The sequence below is a fragment of the Gallus gallus genome, chromosome Z (assembly GCF_016699485.2).
Source record: "Gallus gallus isolate bGalGal1 chromosome Z, bGalGal1.mat.broiler.GRCg7b, whole genome shotgun sequence".
In the NCBI taxonomy this organism is placed as follows: domain Eukaryota; kingdom Metazoa; phylum Chordata; class Aves; order Galliformes; family Phasianidae; genus Gallus; species Gallus gallus.
This window is the reverse complement of record NC_052572.1, coordinates 21,478,985-21,495,151: the sequence shown is the minus strand read 5'-3', so window position 1 is coordinate 21,495,151 and position 16,167 is coordinate 21,478,985. Positions and strand designations below refer to the sequence as shown.

Sequence of the window (16,167 nt, the reverse complement as noted above, 5' to 3'; positions counted from 1 at the left end):
TCCCAACTCCCAGCTGCCCCTCTCCTGGCACAGCTCCTTGGTGTTCCCTCGGGCCCTGTCGCTGACGCTGAGAGCAAAGCTCACTGCTGCCCTCCGCTCCCTGTGAGGAGCTGCAGCAGCCATGAGGCCTTCCCTCAGCAACTCTGCTCTGCACTGAGCACACCCAGGGGCCTCAGCTGCTCCTCATGTCTTCCCTCTAGACTCTCTGCCATCCTTAGAGCCCCCTATAGAAAAGTAAACATCTCTAGCTGGAGAGAGCTAAGCAGGATCTGTATTCTTCAGAATGAGAAAGTGAAGAAGTTTGCAGAGGGCTTTTTGATAATATTGTACTGTAAGGAAAAAGGAACAGGGTAGCTTTGCTTGAAGTGTTTGGTTTTTTATCAAAGACATCACCCGTTTTGCATCATTATTATGCTTATTGTTTTCTAAAAACTAAAACAGACCTACTTTCAGAGGGCAGTGAGGCACTGGCACAGGCTGTCCGGAGAAGCTGTGGATGCACACCCTGGAGGCATTTAAGACCAGGTTGGATGGGGCCCTGGGCAGCCTGAGCTGGTGGGTAGCAACCCTGTGCATGGCAGTGGGTTGGAACTGGATGATCTTCTGACCCAAGCCATTCTATGATTCTATGATTCTATGTTTTTATGATTCTGTGATTTTATATGTACTAGCCAAGCATCATAGCCATGTCTGCACCTTTGTTAAAGTGCTGTGACGTACACCGTACAGCATTCAACAAAGCCTCCTCGCTGCGCTGGGATGTCTGAACATTCAGAAAACCTGTCACACTCTGTGACTGATTGCTTGTCCACAGCTCACCAACTCAGAAATGAAAACTTGGCCCCCTGCAATCAGCAGGCTTCACTGAGATAACTCCTCTGGCAAAAGGCAAATAAAATAGGGACAAAACCAGCAACAGCCTAAGAGGGCTTTGTTCTTTAGTGCTATTTCATAAGCAGAAAAATAACAGAATCAGAATACAAAGGGACAAGCTAATGAGATAATCAGGAAAATGAAGTACTTTTTGCATAATAATAGTCATGGAAAGAATGACTTGTTGAGCCTGGGAAAATACAGCGTGAGGGAGGGAAGAAAATGCTTAGAGTGAGTTCACTGAAAAATTTAGTACTGTAATTCAGACAGGAATAAATATAAGGCTTAGAAGCTAGAAGGAAATCTCACCAGGCATTTCTAAATTTAGGAACAGCCTCTGTTATGAGCGGTGAGGACCAAAAAAACCCAACAACTTTTCAGATGGAATTATTTCAGTTCATGACAGAGATTGCAAGAAGTGATAGAGATTGCAAGAAGTAATAGAGATTACAAGAAGTGATATGATAGCAGGGCATTAAATTCAGGGAGTCACAACCCCTCTGGTACTCCCATGTTAATGGCAGCAAAACTAAGCTGGAAGGTAAGACGTACTGTCAGAATCACCCTGCATTAAAAGAAAGCCAAGAATTCCACAAGTCTACAGACCTTGTGGTCAGAACTATTTTGTTCACAAGGGGCCATAATCTGTTGCTCAGTATTTATGTTTAAGATGCTCAAATGAGATGTGAGTAACTAGACACCAATCTTTGCTCAAGTGATTTTTCTGAATTAGCAATGATGCGAAGCGGAGTAATCCAGATGGGGAGATCCAAAATAGTCCGTGCCAAGATGTTCTAAAGCATGGCAGTTAGTCCCATACTAAAAGCCCTCATGTTGTCAAAATAAGTCCAACCAATTGCACCTTTTGTGTAATTGTTGCAATCATGGATATGGAGAAAAATAAAAACCATGACATTGTTTCCTCAGTTTGGAAAACTTAGTCCCTCCTTGGCTTTCTGTTCTGTACAAAAAATAGCAAAAAACAGTTTGTGAATTATTTTTGTATCACCAAAGAAAATTAAAGAACAAACAAAACAAAACAAGCAAAACAACAACAGAAGCATAGCAAATGATACACAGCACAATTGCTCACCACTAGCCAACTGATGCCCAGGCAGCCCCCAAGCAACAGCAGGTCTCTAACACAATTCCCCCACTGTTACTCTTCAGCACAACACCACATAGTACTGGACATTCCTTTGGCCAGTTTAGATCAGCTGTCCTGGTCATGCCCCCTCCCAGCAATTGTGAAGGCCCAGATCCCTCACTGGCAGGGCAGCACAAGACGCTGAGATGTCCCTGGCTCTGTGCAGCACTGTACTGCAGTAATTGAAACATCAGAGAGTTTTCAGCGCTATTTTTATCACAAGTCCAAAGCACGGGACCATATGAACTGCTATGAAGAAAATTAATTCTGTTGCAACCAAAGAAGAGCAGTAAGACATGATCAAAGGTGATCTGGAAAGGTCTTGTGTATAATTCAAAACACAATACTTAAGACACTGCCTCTGTACACAGCTCAGCCAGCTTGTGCCTACTGAACGCTGTTTTCATATCACTGGGTCTGAAATATGCCAGGGAAGATTTCCTCCAATTAAACAGAAAACAAGACTGCAGCACTAGCTGTGATGCTGCAGTAAATTGAAGATGCTTGTCTCATCTGATTGTGTTGCCTCAATTCTTATAAATATTCCTTCTGACATGCCAGACAAAACTCTGCATTTGTATTTAGGGAGGTTTGTCATCACAGTGGTGACACCCTAGGTCTAACCTGTACAAGTAGAATTTAGTTCACATTTGGTCTTACTAAAATCAATTTAGTTTTCTTCTTTTTCTTTCTTCCAAGGAATCTTCACCTAAATATAAAAATTGCAGGTTCTTCCATAATCCACATTTGCTGCCCAGTTTATTTACCAGCATTTATGCTTCATCTATTTTGGGGGGGGTTTTAAACTCCTTCGAAAGATCTCTTCTGAAGGTCTCTGTTCAGCTAATGTGTTAGGGTGAACGCTGTGATTTTCATGAAGATAGCATAAAGATCTTTGATTGATAAGCTATTTCACAATGTAACTTGAACTTGAAAAGGATGAAACAGTGTGCTGGAGACTTGCTACCACAGTGAGTTTCCCCCAGGGGGTGTGGCCAAGGGCTGAGTGGGATTTTTTCAAAGGCTGTATCAGAATTACTTTTTGAATTCAGACACTAATGTTGTTCTCTGGCAAAAAGTAGTCTGCAACAATCTGTCATATCTTTTGCAGAGCTGCATATCTGCTTACTGCAAGCAGAGTTATGTAAGAAATAACTTGTGAGTGTAGATCTTTTTTAGATGCATAGAAGAAAGATCCAGGACTTCAGCATGTAGTACTAATAGGCCAAAATCAGGTTTGAATTTTTATGATATTGCATTTGTTGCAATATGCGCAAGACAGATCAATTGTTGCTAATATAGACCTTTTTTTTCTTTTTCTTTTTTTTTTTCCTCCCCATTAGATTAACAGAAAGCTAATTGACAGCAAAAATACACACATTCAACTAGAAGAAAATGAAGACCTCAACTGCCTGCACTTCAGTAAAGGTAAGACTTCAAATACAAGTGAGATATTCCTTTGCTGGCGCAGTGTATTTTCAGTCTACATTCTGTTTCAGTTGCCTACCAGACTCTGCATGTGCTTTAATGAGGTGGCCTGTTCCACACAACCCAAACTGTCTTAGAATGTATTTAGGACTGTACACAAGATTACAGATCCGTTCTGTTTCATTAGCATTCAGGGGCACAAGGCCTGCTTGAAAAATGTACTCTGAAGCTCACAGGCTGCCTCATTCTCCCTTTGATGTGCTCCACAGGTATAAAGCAGGAAAAAGGGGCTGACAAGATATTCGTCACCGTGCTTGTGCATCTCTGGAGCTTCTTTTTCCTTTGCAGTGTAGCAGCTAACAGGTGAAGTTGGGCAGAGCAAAAAGATTCCTTTGTTTTTTCTACCAATTTACTTGATGCAGTACAGGCTAAATGGGTGAGCTTAATATTGCATACTGGGGAGGCTGATAGCCTGCATTGTCTTTTACTGCAGAATTTAAATAAGCCAATAAAGAAAAACATTGAGAGAAATGTTTAACCACATCTATAGTAAGACATAAGTCTGAGAAACCATTTAATTAACAGAAGAAGCAAAGAGATGGTTTTCTGTTCTAACCCTTACTGTCGTTTTAAGATTATCACTGCAGATGGCATAATTTATCCTGGTCTGAATAACAGAAAAATTTAAGGCATATACAATTCTGACACAAATCCATGCAAGAAAAAGAGCTAAACTATTAAGCAGTTGAAAAACAGTCTGATGCAAAATGTATTTCAGAAATAATAGTTCAGCTTCTGTTAAACATTAAAAGGTTACTATGGCAACTGTATACCTGAGCTAGAATTAAAAACAGGTTCTTACTCCTATGGCAAACTCTGGTTTATAAGGTTCTGTCCCTTGTTTTCATTGGCAATGTGTTCTCTGTACTTCTTACAGTTGATTTTTTTTTTTCTTTAAATGGAAGTAACATTCATACTGAGGCCTAGAACTCCAACAGTCATCATATGGTCTTGCCTTATTGGGTTTCCTTCTCTTCAGTATGCCCCTGCCCCTGCTGGCTACACTATTTCCGATACAAGACAGGATGCCATGGGCCTCTTTGGCCATCTGGGCACTTTTATTTTACTCTGAGGCTGGAACTCTGCAACCCACTATCAAAATCTCTCTCATCTATGACCTGCGTTACCTCTGTGTCAGTTTTTCCTTACTACTCATTAATTACCACTATCCTCTTTCTGTTCTTTGTGAGAAGTGCTGTCAAGGCAGATATTTGGATTTCTCAGGTAAGAGGGATTTTAACTTTGCATGCACAACGTCTGTCTATCTCCCTTCATCATTTTGGAACTTGCTCCCAAGTTCATACCATCTAATTACTAGGAAACTCCCTGTAACACCCAGTAGAATTGAATGTTCATTTGTATTGCATGAACCTGCCCTTCAGAAAATCTGATAAGATATTGTTGGTGCAATTAGTCACACACTACCACTGTACAGCAGGCTCAGAACCATGCCCATACCTTTCTTTTTAAACAAGTGATTCATTTTAAAAAGATACTTATATATATGTATATATATCTACTTAATACTCAACCTGAAATACATTATGTTTGCCAAGATAATTTAAAAATTTGCCTATCACCAGGTAGGTCTGAATCCAGTCTCTGCTTGCAGCTGTCTAAACACATGAGGGAAATTTCCCTAGAGTACTGAAATTTTCTGAAAATTTCCCTTTAGCATGTTAGCAGCAACTGCAATGCTAGTTCTGCTGGCTTCTGTGCCCAGAGTTATTTTAAATGTTCTGTGATCAGACTTCATAGGCGTGAAACTTACAGTCACACCTGATCTGTGATTTTTATCTACAGTTCTACTAAAGCTCCCAGTGTTGCTACCAACAGTGAAGATACAGCATCTCTGCAGTGCTGATGTTACTTTGAGTGGGAAAAGAAAGCAGAAAGAGAAGATAGGCAGGGTCTACTGCTACTATTATTTCTGCAGTATCCAAACATTCATGTCAGAGCAAGTCACAAACTTTGCCTTACTTTTGATATCAATATCTCCAATTCACATTAATATTTAGCCTAGACTTTCAAAGATGCTTAAATCGCCTACCTAAGTTTGCACTGTTGATATCTTATACACATTTAAGAATCTTGTTCTTACTTCTTGCAAACAGCAAGGGTGAAAGTTTCTACTTTTCATAACCATGAAGTTAGGATTTTGTAAATATATTTAACAAACAGAAGCTCGAAAGTCCAGCACGTTAACAAGCAGGTTATTTATAGTCAATGTTTATACTCAACCAATGCAACTATAGCTAGTGGATTGAAAAGGAAGTTAGAAGAGGAAATGTAAAGAATAGACTATAGATAGTGTAATGTTGATGGTAATCATTATGTTTCTTTTCAGAGAAGATGAAGAACTCTCTGCTTGCAGCTATCATTTTGTTTGCAGCAGGTGAGTTTTCATTTGATGCATGATTTACTACTGTTTATACGTAGTAAAAATTCTAAGGATTACTCAAAGACAGGGATGTATGACTTAAGTAAGTCATTACTGGATTAAAGACTCTGGGTAGGAGAAGCTGCAGTTAGTAACAGATTTTCCTATTTATTTTACAGATGTCTTGTTAAATGTGTTCTTTTTTGTTCCCTAGATTCCTTCAACTGTTTAAGCTGGGATTTTCCATTTTGCAAGCAGCTTCCAGGTGCGTAAACGTTTCTCACATGATGACTACTTAATGACAAAGATGGAGATCTTTGCTGATGGAAATCTACCAGCTGAAGTGATTGCATTTGAAATATGACTTGGGCTTTTTGTTTGAAATTCAGAAAGTAGAAGCTGTGAGTTTCTGACTGTTTCCCAAGACCTAGCTCCCCACTGCAGGGCTGAAGGCACAGGGTCTATCTCTATTTCTAGTTTGTAGGAGCCTCCAAGTGGCCTTCTCAGAAGACAGTAAAATCTGTAACGTTTATACTAACAAACTGGTTTAGATTGATGATTATGGATTGTGAATATTGGATTATGGATTATGAATTTATGATTGTGATTATGAATATAGATTTAGATTATGGTTTAGATTTAATTAATACATTACCATCAATGGCAAAATGGATCATTCAAAAATGTATAAAAGAGTATGGTGGTCATATGGAATTTATTGTAGGCAGAAATAATACTACTTGCTAAGAGCCACAGCAGGGAAGATGATACATTTTTTACTACACAGTACTGGATGAGACATCATAGTAAGACTGTATTTATCTGAAACTAGCCATGTATTATTTTCTAAGCCTTGCTGTTATCCCATTGGACTAAATTCAAAGTGTTACTGAGAATACCAGACAAATACGAACAAAAACAATTCTAGAGTGGAAAAACTATGCCTCATCTGTCTGCCTTTTTCTTTGTTTTAAAAAGGAAATTAGATTGTGATATCTTTGGTGCAGGGGAAGTTTTCTCTTTGTACGCCTCTGTGTGCTGTCTTGGTACAAGTCTAAAAATACTGCAAGGGGTAGAGGAACTAGCAATACATATGTTCTTTCAGGGAAAGCAGTACAGTAAAACCAAAAATGGACAGGATAAAACAGGATGTACACTAAATCTCCCACTTCCAGGACAAGTGAAAACGTGGTAATAAGGTATTGTCAGCTGAAGAGTGTAATACAGGACTTGAGTATATGGGCTGGGGCAGCAGGTGTGGAGTAAGCTAGTACACAGTTTCCACACACAAAAACTACTCTGATGCTATTTTGCCTCGACTATTTTTAGACTGTCTCATAGAGAAAAACATTTTTTTCTGCTAAGATAAGAGCATGAAGAACAACACAAGCCCCTGTTCTTCTTTAAGCAGACAGGTCTGCAACAATGTGGTTACCACTTGAATCTCAATAGAAATTACTTGGAGAAGAAGTTAACAGAAATTTTGTAGAAGGGTGAAAAGATTTCCATTAGATTTCAACTTCAAAAACCTCTCCAGAACTGTTTCACATGGTTTCAAGAGTAGCATATTACAAACATACTGACATGAAGTGTTAGAGCAATTCCAAAAAGGTTTCTTTTCCAGGTGTTTCTTTAAAAGAAAATAAGAATTACCAAGCCAATGAAAGGCTCAATTCAGAGTAAAGGAAGAAGAGAATATGAGAGCAGTTGCTCCTTTTTCCAGTTCTTAGAGCACCATGTACAGGATGTGAGTGAGCAAGATTTGGTTTGGTGGCTGGACTAGAAAGCAAAGAATTCCGTAATTATTCATATTGCTGTAGAAAAAAAGCAAGACCTGATCTCCACCTTCCAAAAAGGAATCTGCATGTGCCTATAAACTAATGCATCAAAATTTCATTGGAAATGCACATTTCTTCTGGTAGGAGAAAGAGGTGTTGTGGAACGGTGGTCTTAAGTCAGAGCTATACTGACATACTTTCTCATCTAAATCTGCTGTTAATTTAAATATATATAACTGACATCTGAACAATGAAGCAAATACCAGGGATAGCTTGTAACAGTTTATATGAAGAAATCACTCTGGATATGGAAAAGAGGAGGACTGATCTTTTATCACATAACTTGGGTGAATTCGATTACTGATCTATAACACTAATTCCAGAGACACGTATTTACTTATTGAATATCAAACATTTCCTGTTTAATATTGGTAAATTTATTGGCATCTTATTAAACCTGTTACACACAAGAAAAACAGAGTCCTATTCATTATGGGGGAAAAAAAAAAAGTTACATTGAGTATCCATGCATTTTGAGATCCTTATCTCCTTTTCTGAAACAAAACAAAACAAAACAAAACAAAACAAAAAAAAAAAAAAAACAACCAAAGAAAACCACCCACATACTTTGGCTGATTCTTCTGAACTAGTACTTCAGACAGTAAAACACAAAGCAAAAGGAGAACAGTCAGATTTTATGACTACAGTTTCTGACAAGAGATTTCTGAAATATTAATGTATGTTTAACCACTACAGACTAATAGATCCTTTAAGAACATCATCAGTGTTTAACTACCTGTTGGCTGAACTACACATATGCTCAATTGCAAAAACAAATAAACAAAACAAAACAAAACAAAACCAAAAACAAAAAAACCCCAGACCTTTTACCAAAAATTAAGCACAAGTCATTCTGTGTGAAAATTCATGCTCCTGCTTTGTAATGCAATCTTTATGAGTCTGGTAGCATACAGCAGACTATGGTTCTCTTCTGAACTCCACAAAGAGGTGATTGATGATTTTGGACTAATTCTGGAGTCTGGTTAATACATTCTTCAAAAATAGTCCTGTGCTACATTGGTGTAATGATTTGCAAGAAATTCCCCAGTAAATCTTTCAGGTTGGAAACTAGAAATATCACATTTGTCATTGTTGTTGATCATCAAATTGCCAGCTCTCTCTCTTTTTTTTTTCTCCCACACTTAAAATTAACTGATTAAGAAATAAATTACTAAGATGTGTGTGAGGTCTACCAGGCCCTCAGTTTCGGCCTACACTTTCCAAAATGTCTACAGACTCATGTTTGACAGTCAGTAAGTTGCTACTGACAAAGCTGTTGCCACATTCTGTTTGTAATCCTGTCAACAAACAGGGTATTCCCCCACACAGGACGGTTGCTCCTTGTTCTGCAAGGTTCTCAAGTCATAGTGACTCCTCGGTGAACATGGTTTGCCCTGAAGGTCTGGAGCAACCTCCCAGAAGGCTCTGTCTCATCCTTGTCCCAGCGAACAGCTGAGTGGTGCCACAGGGTTCCTGTTCCCAGTCTGTTACATTAGCAGAGACACTCAGGGCAAAACAGACACCGTCTAACAAGGGTGGAAGGTGTGAAACCACAGAAAAGAGAGCTGGGAGGCACAAATCAAAGGTAGAGGGTACAGTAGAGGTTTCACAGCAATTTTGTCATATGCTATGGGGAAACTACCTTGCAAGAGCTTTCCTCAAAGTTACCCAAACAGATGATCAAAAAATAAAAGTGCTTCCTTGCATTCGTGGAATTATTATGTGCCATGGAATGCAGCAGTTCTTCCCATGGTATGAAGGTACTCCAGTCAGACTAGAAGAGAAACAGTTCAAGCTCTAAAGAAGATCAGGGGCAAGCAGGAAGCAAAATTGTCGGTGCTGTGGGAGAGAAGTGCTGCTCAAAGGTGTCACAACACTGAAGCTGCAGGAAAGCAAGTGTTTCCACACTGCATTGTTTGCTGCAGAGTAGCTCTTAAAGGAAACATAAAACATAGGTGCTTTTTCTACAGTGACACAGGAAAACTATGTTTTAGTTGGAAACAAGACTTATCGTGTTTAAATTCAGTAAATGTTTCTATCCCTTGTTTAAATGTTAGTGAGCTGCTTACCTTGAGAACAGATGTGGCATAAGGCTCATGCAGCAGCTACTTATTTCATTTTACAAAAAATACAGCTTGTTTTACATTTTTTCTCTTTTGATTCTCCTAGTTGTCTTGCCCCTACTGATGGTAAATAGTTGTTGGTGATGGGTCTTTTCCAGTCCATATATTTCATCTTACAGATTGGGACAATGAATTGGCCTGTTACAAAGAACTAAGTGAGGATCTAACCTGTACCTGGCTGCCAGCACCCAGTGCTCCAAATATTATTAATTACACCTTATTCTTAAAATGGTAAGTCTAATGAAAAGTTATCATTGCTGTCTGGTCATTCCTGCCTGCCTAAATTTTTTTTCATACATATTTAATCACATTGTAGGTTGTTACACAATGCTGATCGAGCCTTTCCTCACACCTCATCAATTCTTATTGACTTGGTAAGAGCTGCACATTTCAAACTGCAGGGAGAGTGACACTGGCAAGCCCACATGGTACTAAGCAGACACTTCTGTTTGCTTTATAATCAATGCAGAAACAACTGGGATTAGTGCTTGAACAGAACAGATTTTCAAAAAAGTTTGAAATAGGTGCATAGAGTCAACAACCATTTGTATAATCCGAAGAAGAGTGATGTACCATTTTCTAATTTCATGAAGAGTGCCCAGAAAAGCTACTCAGGATTGGATTAAGAGGACCTCAGTTGTAGCAATTATGCTTACCCATCTCTTCCACAGATTCATTAAACTCTGAGCAAGCTGAAACCTCAACCTTACCTCCTCCTTTGAAAGAAAAGATAACAGAACAACCATGTAAATTAGCAACCATATTTCAGAGAAGTGACACTAGCTCTTGTAATCAGTAATTGTCTTCACTATCCACTGAGAACATGGAAATGATATTACAACTACCCTCCCTCCACCCAGTAAACAATGTTTTATCCAAGAAATGTTTTCTTCTTTCTGCAATTTGCTAGTCATTAGTCATCTTTCCATGCATCAACAATCTCTGTTTGAAACTTTATTTCCATCTTATTTACATCTTAATATCAGATATCTTTAACTTACTTATTTACATCTTAATTAATTACTTTTATTTTTGCCTATTGACTTGCAGCAAATATTCAACACTAATGCATTCTAATTTTAAAAGATTGAGTTTCATTATACATTTTTATAATGTTAAACCAGATAACCAGTGAAATGCTGGATATGTCATATTCAAAAAAAAAAAAAAAAAAAAGATTTTGAAGTATCTTATTGCAGTCTATCTTCAGTTGCTCGATTTTTTTGAGAGAGCCAAAGCAAAGAACTCAGGTAAAATGTAGATAGGCATTTTAAATCAACATCTGCCCACAGGATTGTTAAAAAAAAAAAAAAAAAAAAGTATGTTGCTATCTCCATATCTTCATTACAAAAGGGATTTTCCTCACTTTACATCTTTGTATTTGGGATTTGCCATGAGATGGAGGGCATGTTTAGAAACAGAGAGCTGACATCAGAAACACAATTTTTACCATGAGACCATATCATGGGGCACATAGGTTATGATACCGTATGCTGTTGGCAAATTCTGATACTCACCGCTGATTACTTTACCACAGAGCACAGTGCTCTTTGCATTAAAAAAGAGCTGTGGTTAGAAGCATCTCCAAAAATTAAGAAAATGTATCTGCACTGGGAAATTCCCCAGGGAGATCTTCTGCACACTGCAGAGCAGCACAGCAGCAGCCTCAAGGCTGTGATTGCTCTCCTGGCCACTGTGGCTATTTTCCCACTGACAGAAGAAGTGGATGGCAATAAATACCAAACCACACTGAATTTGTTGTCTTGTCTCCTGGGTTTTCCAGGAGCCCTTATTTCTCGGAAGGGGAGAAGCACTTGTGAAACCACTCTCTTTCTTCAGAGATGCTGTCAGCTAGAGTATTTGTAATGTAGTTGCTCTTTGTATGTCCAGTCAAAATCAGAGTGTATTATTGGTAAATTGCAGAGTTGATGTTATGAACAGAAAAGGCAGTAAAAGAGTGAAAGAGATGGTAAGAAAGGAGAGATGCAATTGTCTCACAGAGATACAAGTTTTCCCAAGCTAGAGTCAGAACTTGAACCTCAGCCTCCTAGGCTTCAGCATGATAATCCTAGAGAAAAACTTTCTTTTCCCTTCTTATTGTTCTAGAAACAATTTATTGAATTTGGGGAAAAAAAAAAAAATTGCATTTGAAAGGATTTTTTTTCCACTTGCCTAGAAGATGACATCACTCCATCTGCAAGCAATGTTAATTTAGCATTGAATTTTTTCCTTTTCTTTGCTCTTTACAATTTAATTGTCAGGAAGAAAAGGATTAAAGAATAACACTCCCACAGAGATGTTCAAACCAAGCATTCAAAATCATAGTCTGAAATATTAATGGCTGATTCACAACTAGTCTGAAGCAAAAGACAAGGGAAGCTTCCAGGAGCTTTGTTCCATTATTAAATATTCTAGCATGATCAGCACATACAATACTTGAAGTATCTAGGTATGCAATTAGTATGCTTATCCATTTCTTTTTAAGAATGTTGAATCAGAACAGCCTTAGCCTTGAAAAATCTGTTTTCTATGCATCAGAGAGCAAATGACAGAGCAGGATCTGGAAGAAAGTCCAAACAGAATAGGAACAGTCTTCCATTTAACACCTTTTCCTAAAGGAAAACTGAGTGAGTGTGAGGAAACAAAACAAAACAAACAAACAAAAAAAAGTTAAATCTTACTTCCCTAAGACTTGCTTTTCTTTACACATTCTTTACATTCACATGTACTCCCAAATTCTACACTACTCAGGATCAAATTTCTGCAGCAACTGCCTACATGAAGAACATGTTGCAGAACTTAAGCTTTCACTACAGATCACAGGAAAAGGCTAAAACCTCATCTGGCTTCCAGAAGGTTCCCTCTTAAAAGGGAATTCTGGGACAGTGTAGACTGACTGCTTCGTGCACTTGCTCTTCTCCCTGCTGTTATCTGCTTTGAGCAGTGGTATTGGATGAGATGATTTCCATATGTCCAGTCCAACCTCAGCTATTTTGACACTCAGTGAATTGTGGAATCCTGTCTGCATTAAATGGTTTGGGCAAAGTAAACTGTCTAAATGGCTCCAAGTACTTCTGGACAGTCAATACACATTATGGCCACTGAATGTTTTAAAATTTATAATACAGACCTGGCCAGCTGTTGGCTTGATTGAGAATCAAGGCTACACATAGTATGTTTCCATCTAATCTGAAGCATATAGCAATTACGAAAATCATTTTTATACAAAGGCTTTACTGTACAGTCACATAAGTTGCAGGCACTATTTATCTTGCAAATATACTCTGTAGATGGTAGATCTGCCTTATTAATTTACTTTTACCATGACAGCTTCAACTGTTGTACAAGGCTGTTGAAGGAGAAGAAGGCTTGAGGACTTATTTGAACAAAACCAGTGATATTTTCTGCTGCTAGGGGGTACAGTTAAGCCTGCATAACAAATCATTTGTAAACAAAGTCACAAGGAGACTGATTTTTTTTGTTTCGGTATTTTTCTTGAGTGTTCTTGAAAGTAAGTATGAGGGGAGTACCTGCTTATGCACCTCCTGTGTAAATATTGCAGTATCTGCAAGTGCATGGAATACAAACTAAAATTAAAATTGGAGGTCCAACTTTTAGTAACCTTCAAGCAGAGGAATTCCCTTCCTGGAAAAAAGTTACAATTGCGAATGCACAGGAGCATCAGACACCAGCAACCACCAACTCTGAAAGAAAACAATGAAACTTCTTGGACTTTCTGTACTGTATTCATACTTAGGTTTACATAAGAGAAATCTATAGAGCTGCAGAGAGAGGGGTCTTTTAAACGTCAGTTCTTATTTAAACATGAATGTCTTGTTTCTGCAAAGCATCAGACCTTAATTTGTAAGATAGGCATACAACTCATAAAACCAGACATTTTTCATATGTTTGTCATAATTTAGATTCAGTAAATGGGGAATTCTGCTATTCAAAATGAATTTATGTTCCTTTATGGTAGGTAGCAAGTAGACTTTGTGCAAGTAATTTCTAATCTAATATTAACTTCTAAAAGCTGCTTATGTCCTATTTGGATCTTAAAGAAAACTATACAGATTTTGTCTTTTATCACACTGTGCGTCATAAATGTAAAGAACTTAGCAGTTCTACAGTACATGACATGGATTTGCAAGTTTAAGCTAGTTAGAATTGCTAGGATACTGGAATTACATTTGCTGTTTCAAGCTGCTCAGTCCTCACCTTCAAGTTTTTCAAAATGATGACTTTGTTTATGAGTACCTGAAAAGCTATGAGTTGTTATAATGATGCTTATGAGGAAAAAAAAAAAAAGTGTATGATAAACGAGCAAAAAGTTCGACTTTCATTCTTATTCCTCTTCTCTGAAGGGAGAGAATCACAAAACTTTTTAGAAGAAATACATCGTCACCTTCCATCACAATAGAACGGAAAAATCTCTTCATGAACCGTTCTGCATCTATCTGGATAGCAGTGAACTATGCCCATGCCAGCTGCGTGAAAGGAAAGAACGTCTCAGTTATACCAAGAAAAGCAGGTATTATATCTTCATGATTTGTATTACTGCAGCGTCCTGCTGAAGCAATGGTAGCATTTTCTTCAGAATTATTTTCAAAATGTTAACTCCTGCTATACACTTATCCTTTTCACTGATTCAGCATGCTGCAGTTCGGCTTCCTTGAATGAAATCTTTATTGAAGTCCATAGCAGAAGTCCAGCCATTTTTTATTGTAACAGGACTTTGAATCCTTTGCTGGACTATAAAATACCGATACCCAAAAAATTATATAGTGATATTTGTGTACCACACTTCATCAGCTTCCTCTATCTCTGATGGTTTTCGTAACTTCCTTATCATAGAACCGTAGAACCATAGAATTGCTCAGGTTGGAAAAGACCTTAAAGATCATCGAGTTCAACCACAACCTAATCATACTACCCCAACGCTAACAACTCTCCACTAAAATGGCAGGAGTCATGGGTTTACAAAGAACAGGCTGACACAGTAGCATACATTCAACTAATTTTTTTTCTACAGACAATTAACATTTTGGGAAAACTTTTCAAATTTCAGCTATTTTCTAAGGCCAGTTAGCTATTACACAGTACTACAAGGAGCATGTGAAAAAAATAAATCTTATGAACTATGCACTGCAGATGGCTATTCACTGATTACATACAGCATACTATCACTGAGCTAACTTCAAGATCTTCTGAAACCCTAACCTTCCCTGAGTAACAATGTTTCAAAAGTACTTCTCTCTGCTGAAAGACACTATCAGTAAAACCCAATTTATCACCATGACCTCCTTGGGAGATTTTCAGAGGGATAACTATGTATTTTCATGGAAAATTATATAGCTAAACACAAGTGCTGATTGGAAGTTATTAAGAAGTTCTGGAAACTTTTCTATATTTCATGATTAGAGGTACTCTTGACGTTTGATTTTGCCTTTCAGACTCACTGAGCACCTGTTTAGACAAAGGATTTTCCTGCTACCAGAAGAAGCATTCACAAAAGAATTGCACACACAAGAGAGGAACAAGCCTAATCTGTTGATACTATAAAAATTCAGTAAATACTTATTTCCAGTTTTTTAAAGGCTCAGTGTTCAGTATTCTCAGCCAACTCTTCCATTTTTTGGTAGAACACACCCAGTTGACACATAATGTCCAAAGCTTTCCTGCTTCTCTTGTACTGAAGACATCTGTTCCCTATTTCAGGGAAGTGTTTGACACCATCTAACATAAAAGCTCATCAGATCATAAAGCAATTGGTAATAAAATGGAACCTACCCACAACTCCTACAGAATATGAGTTGAGATACAGAGAGGCACTGACAGAAGCCCCTCAGTGGACAAGGGTAAGTATTTCCATATGCCTCTTGAGAACATGAGGAGGTTTATTATCAGCTCAGTAGTATGTAGTACATACAGCTACATGGCAGGATGTAAACAGGACATTGTTGTAGCACACAAAAATGTGGACAGCAAGAAAATACAGTGCATGATTTGCTGGCAAATCACACAGTGGTCTCTTAGTTTCGTGCCAACAGATTCTGAACTGTTTGAAAGAGAAAAATTAGTAGTTTTATGCTGAAGAAAAGAAAACCAAGAACATTATGTCATATGGTTCATTAACTTGTCAATAAGACACAACAATCAACAGAGGAAAAGCTGAAGATCCAGAGAGGGTATCTGAAATGAGGTACAACCCCAAGATCTGATTACACTTTAGTTAAAAGGCTATATTACTTTACTATTATCATTAGAGACCAGGTTGCTGTAATATTGTTCTTCAGAATGCCAGTAAAGATCAAAGTC

At 38.0% G+C, this 16,167-nt stretch overlaps 1 protein-coding gene and 1 long non-coding RNA gene across 7 annotated transcripts in view; one reads left to right on the top strand and one right to left on the bottom strand.

Moving 5' to 3' along the window:
* Nucleotides 1-16,167, bottom strand: part of LOC107051948 — a 64,201-nt gene that overhangs the window by 26,095 nt on the left and 21,939 nt on the right. The gene's annotated exons all lie outside the window — the stretch shown is intronic.
* LOC101749460 (interleukin-31 receptor subunit alpha-like) overlaps nucleotides 3,071-16,167 on the top strand; it is a 30,610-nt gene continuing 17,513 nt past the window's right edge. The window contains exons 1-8 of the mRNA XM_015277615.4: nucleotides 3,071-3,255; nucleotides 3,364-3,448; nucleotides 3,718-3,811; nucleotides 5,856-5,903; nucleotides 6,103-6,153; nucleotides 9,969-10,080; nucleotides 14,214-14,380; nucleotides 15,568-15,707. Of these exons, the coding sequence (XP_015133101.3) occupies nucleotides 5,861-5,903; nucleotides 6,103-6,153; nucleotides 9,969-10,080; nucleotides 14,214-14,380; nucleotides 15,568-15,707 (513 nt within the window). The 5' untranslated portion in view covers nucleotides 3,071-3,255; nucleotides 3,364-3,448; nucleotides 3,718-3,811; nucleotides 5,856-5,860. The remainder of the gene's footprint in view (nucleotides 3,256-3,363; nucleotides 3,449-3,717; nucleotides 3,812-5,855; nucleotides 5,904-6,102; nucleotides 6,154-9,968; nucleotides 10,081-14,213; nucleotides 14,381-15,567; nucleotides 15,708-16,167) is intronic.